The sequence below is a fragment of the Corticium candelabrum genome, chromosome 1 (genome assembly GCF_963422355.1).
Source record: "Corticium candelabrum chromosome 1, ooCorCand1.1, whole genome shotgun sequence".
NCBI lineage: Eukaryota > Metazoa > Porifera > Homoscleromorpha > Homosclerophorida > Plakinidae > Corticium > Corticium candelabrum.
In genome coordinates, this window is record NC_085085.1 from 596,066 (window position 1) to 598,565 (window position 2,500).

Consider the following 2,500-nt stretch of genomic DNA (forward strand, 5'->3'; position numbering starts at 1 on the left):
GAATGGCTTGTTGGAAATCTGTATGACCGTGTTTGGCTTGTATTTTAGTGTCACATAGTGATGGTCGCATCGCTACGTCTCCTGTTGGGAAAACGATGAACCCACAACGTTGGTCGTCTGCTCACATGCCAGTTGAACGTGCGAAATCGGACAGTGCCAGCCCTGAACCACAAGCTGTAATACGGAAAATTGTGTAATTGAGTGCATGTGTATTGCATAGGCTGGTGTTTGTTTGTTAGGTGTATCCTCTTGAACAGTTACAAGGACAGGGATCGTATAAACTGCCAAAAGGTGTTGACAGAACAAAACTTGAGGTATTAACAGGCAGGCGCGTGCACACACAGTGACACACACACACACACACACACACACACACACACACACACACACACACACACACACACACACACACACACACACACCACACACACACACCACACACACACACACACACACACACACACACACACACACACACACACACACACACACACCACACACACACCACACACACACACACACACACACACACACACACACACACACACACACACACAGCAGCAGCAGCAGCAGCAGCGGAATGACAGTCTTACATGTTGTGGCTTAGGTTTATCTATCAGACGCTGATTTCAAGCAAGCATTTAAAATGAGCCGTGACCAGTACAAAGGGCTTGCAGCATGGAAGCAGAAAGATCTGAAGAGACGTGCAAAGTTGTTCTGAAATACATTGACTGGCGACAAGAGAATTAATTTGCCTCACATGAAATTATTGCAATTCAATGTTTTGACTTTCTATAGAACATGATCCTGATGTTTAGCTACAAATGCTCAATATAGATTTCTCAATTCTAGATTGCATGCTATTCTTGTTATCATAACGACCAATGCAATGTGTATGTATGGCATAGTAAAGAAGTGCAACGTTGACTGTATGTGTCATTGTGTGTTTTATATAGTGAGTGGGTTGATTGATTGCCATGTGTAGCGTTTAACATTTGGGTTGTGAAGTGTTTCTTGATCAGTAAGTGAGGGACTTTAGTATTACATGTACAGGTATAGCACTGTCTTTATACCTAATACAGTGCAGTACCTGTACATGTGATACTACACACACATACACACACACACACACACACACACACACACACACACACACACACACACACACACACACACGCACGCACACACACACACACACACACACACCACACACGCACACACACACCACACACACAACAACAACAACAACAACAACCAGAGCGCATGCATGGATGGGTCATGGACCAGTTTTTCTCATATTCAGTAGGTCAGGTGTTATCTGCAAAGTGTGAAAATAGTCTCGCGCAGCCAGTTCCTCCCCTTTCGTCTGGCTGGGATGAGACTAAAAGGTGTGGAAATTGTGGTTTTCTGTCTTACTAACAAAGGCACAGCCTGTTCAGCAATATCGATATCTCAGAAATGTTGTAAACATGTAATCAGGTAGACTAGGTAGGTCAGGAGGTTTAGCCAGGGCAGGAGCTTCAAAAGTGACAAATAACTTTAATTAATTAATTAAGGATCTTTTTGCTACTCTTTGAGCGATCAAAGTACATTAATTAAACGCACATTTTCACACCATACTTTACACGTACAATCAATATCTCACCGAATTTAGGAGCAGAGGGAGTACTACTATGTCTGAACGTCTTCACACTTTTCTAGTTACTGAGTTGTAATTTGAATCGAGTCGGACAAACATTTGCAATGTGCTATGAAAGTTCGAATTCCCTCACAAGATACTCCGGTCACCCGCGGGAAACTAAACAAACGTTAGAAAAACAACACATAAATACATCAAAGTTACATATACATTTACGCAAATTTAATAAGTAACGCGCGCTACATAATATTAAAAAAGTCGCGCGCGCTACATGTGTGTTTCGTCGCGTCAATCGCCGCGCAACACTGCCGTCCCAACTCCCCGTATGGTCAACCCTAAGGCGGGCTGCATAGAATTCGTTACTGTCTCTCTCCCGAGCCGTAGGCTCTAACGTCGCAGAGATTGTCATGGAGAACGAAGAAGAAAAGAAGCGTTTATCGCTGAGGATTCCGCTCACCAGGACTCTCTCACTTAGCCGTGAGGCGATTTCTTCTTCATCCCCATTTTCATCAAAAACTCTTCCTATCGCTTCTCCAATGACCAATCTTGCGATGGAACTAAGCATGTCCAGGTCTCCACTATCTGTCCATATCGTTTTTTCATCGAGCGCGCTTTCTAATTTTGATTTATCGAGACGTTTTCTCTCATCACGATTTCATGATTTTTCCCCCGTTTTTTCTAGTGTGAGGACGCCGCGACGACGTCTGTCGTTGTCGAGCAATGAGAGCAACACGCCGTGCTCACCTCTTGAAGCTGACATCAGTGGAAGGTCGATCTCTCAGTCATCTGCTGCAGATCAGGGTAAGTGAGGGGGGGTTGAGCCTCACATTAGCTAATAATTTTTATATGTGCGTTGGTGTG

The 2,500-nt window shown here is 44.0% G+C and overlaps 2 protein-coding genes across 2 annotated transcripts in view; both read left to right on the forward strand.

Moving 5' to 3' along the window:
* LOC134187070 (actin-binding LIM protein 1-like) overlaps positions 1-1,018 on the forward strand; it is a 9,486-nt gene extending 8,468 nt beyond the window's left edge. The window contains exons 10-12 of the mRNA XM_062655189.1: positions 49-176; positions 240-314; positions 608-1,018. Coding sequence (XP_062511173.1) covers positions 49-176; positions 240-314; positions 608-721 — 317 coding nt within the window. The 3' untranslated portion in view covers positions 722-1,018. The remainder of the gene's footprint in view (positions 1-48; positions 177-239; positions 315-607) is intronic.
* Positions 1,019-1,962: 944 nt separating this feature from the next.
* The window catches only part of LOC134186462 (M-phase inducer phosphatase-like), an 8,468-nt gene continuing 7,930 nt past the window's right edge, over positions 1,963-2,500 (forward strand). The window contains exons 1-2 of the mRNA XM_062654439.1: positions 1,963-2,210; positions 2,322-2,440. Coding sequence (XP_062510423.1) covers positions 2,047-2,210; positions 2,322-2,440 — 283 coding nt within the window. The 5' untranslated portion in view covers positions 1,963-2,046. The remainder of the gene's footprint in view (positions 2,211-2,321; positions 2,441-2,500) is intronic.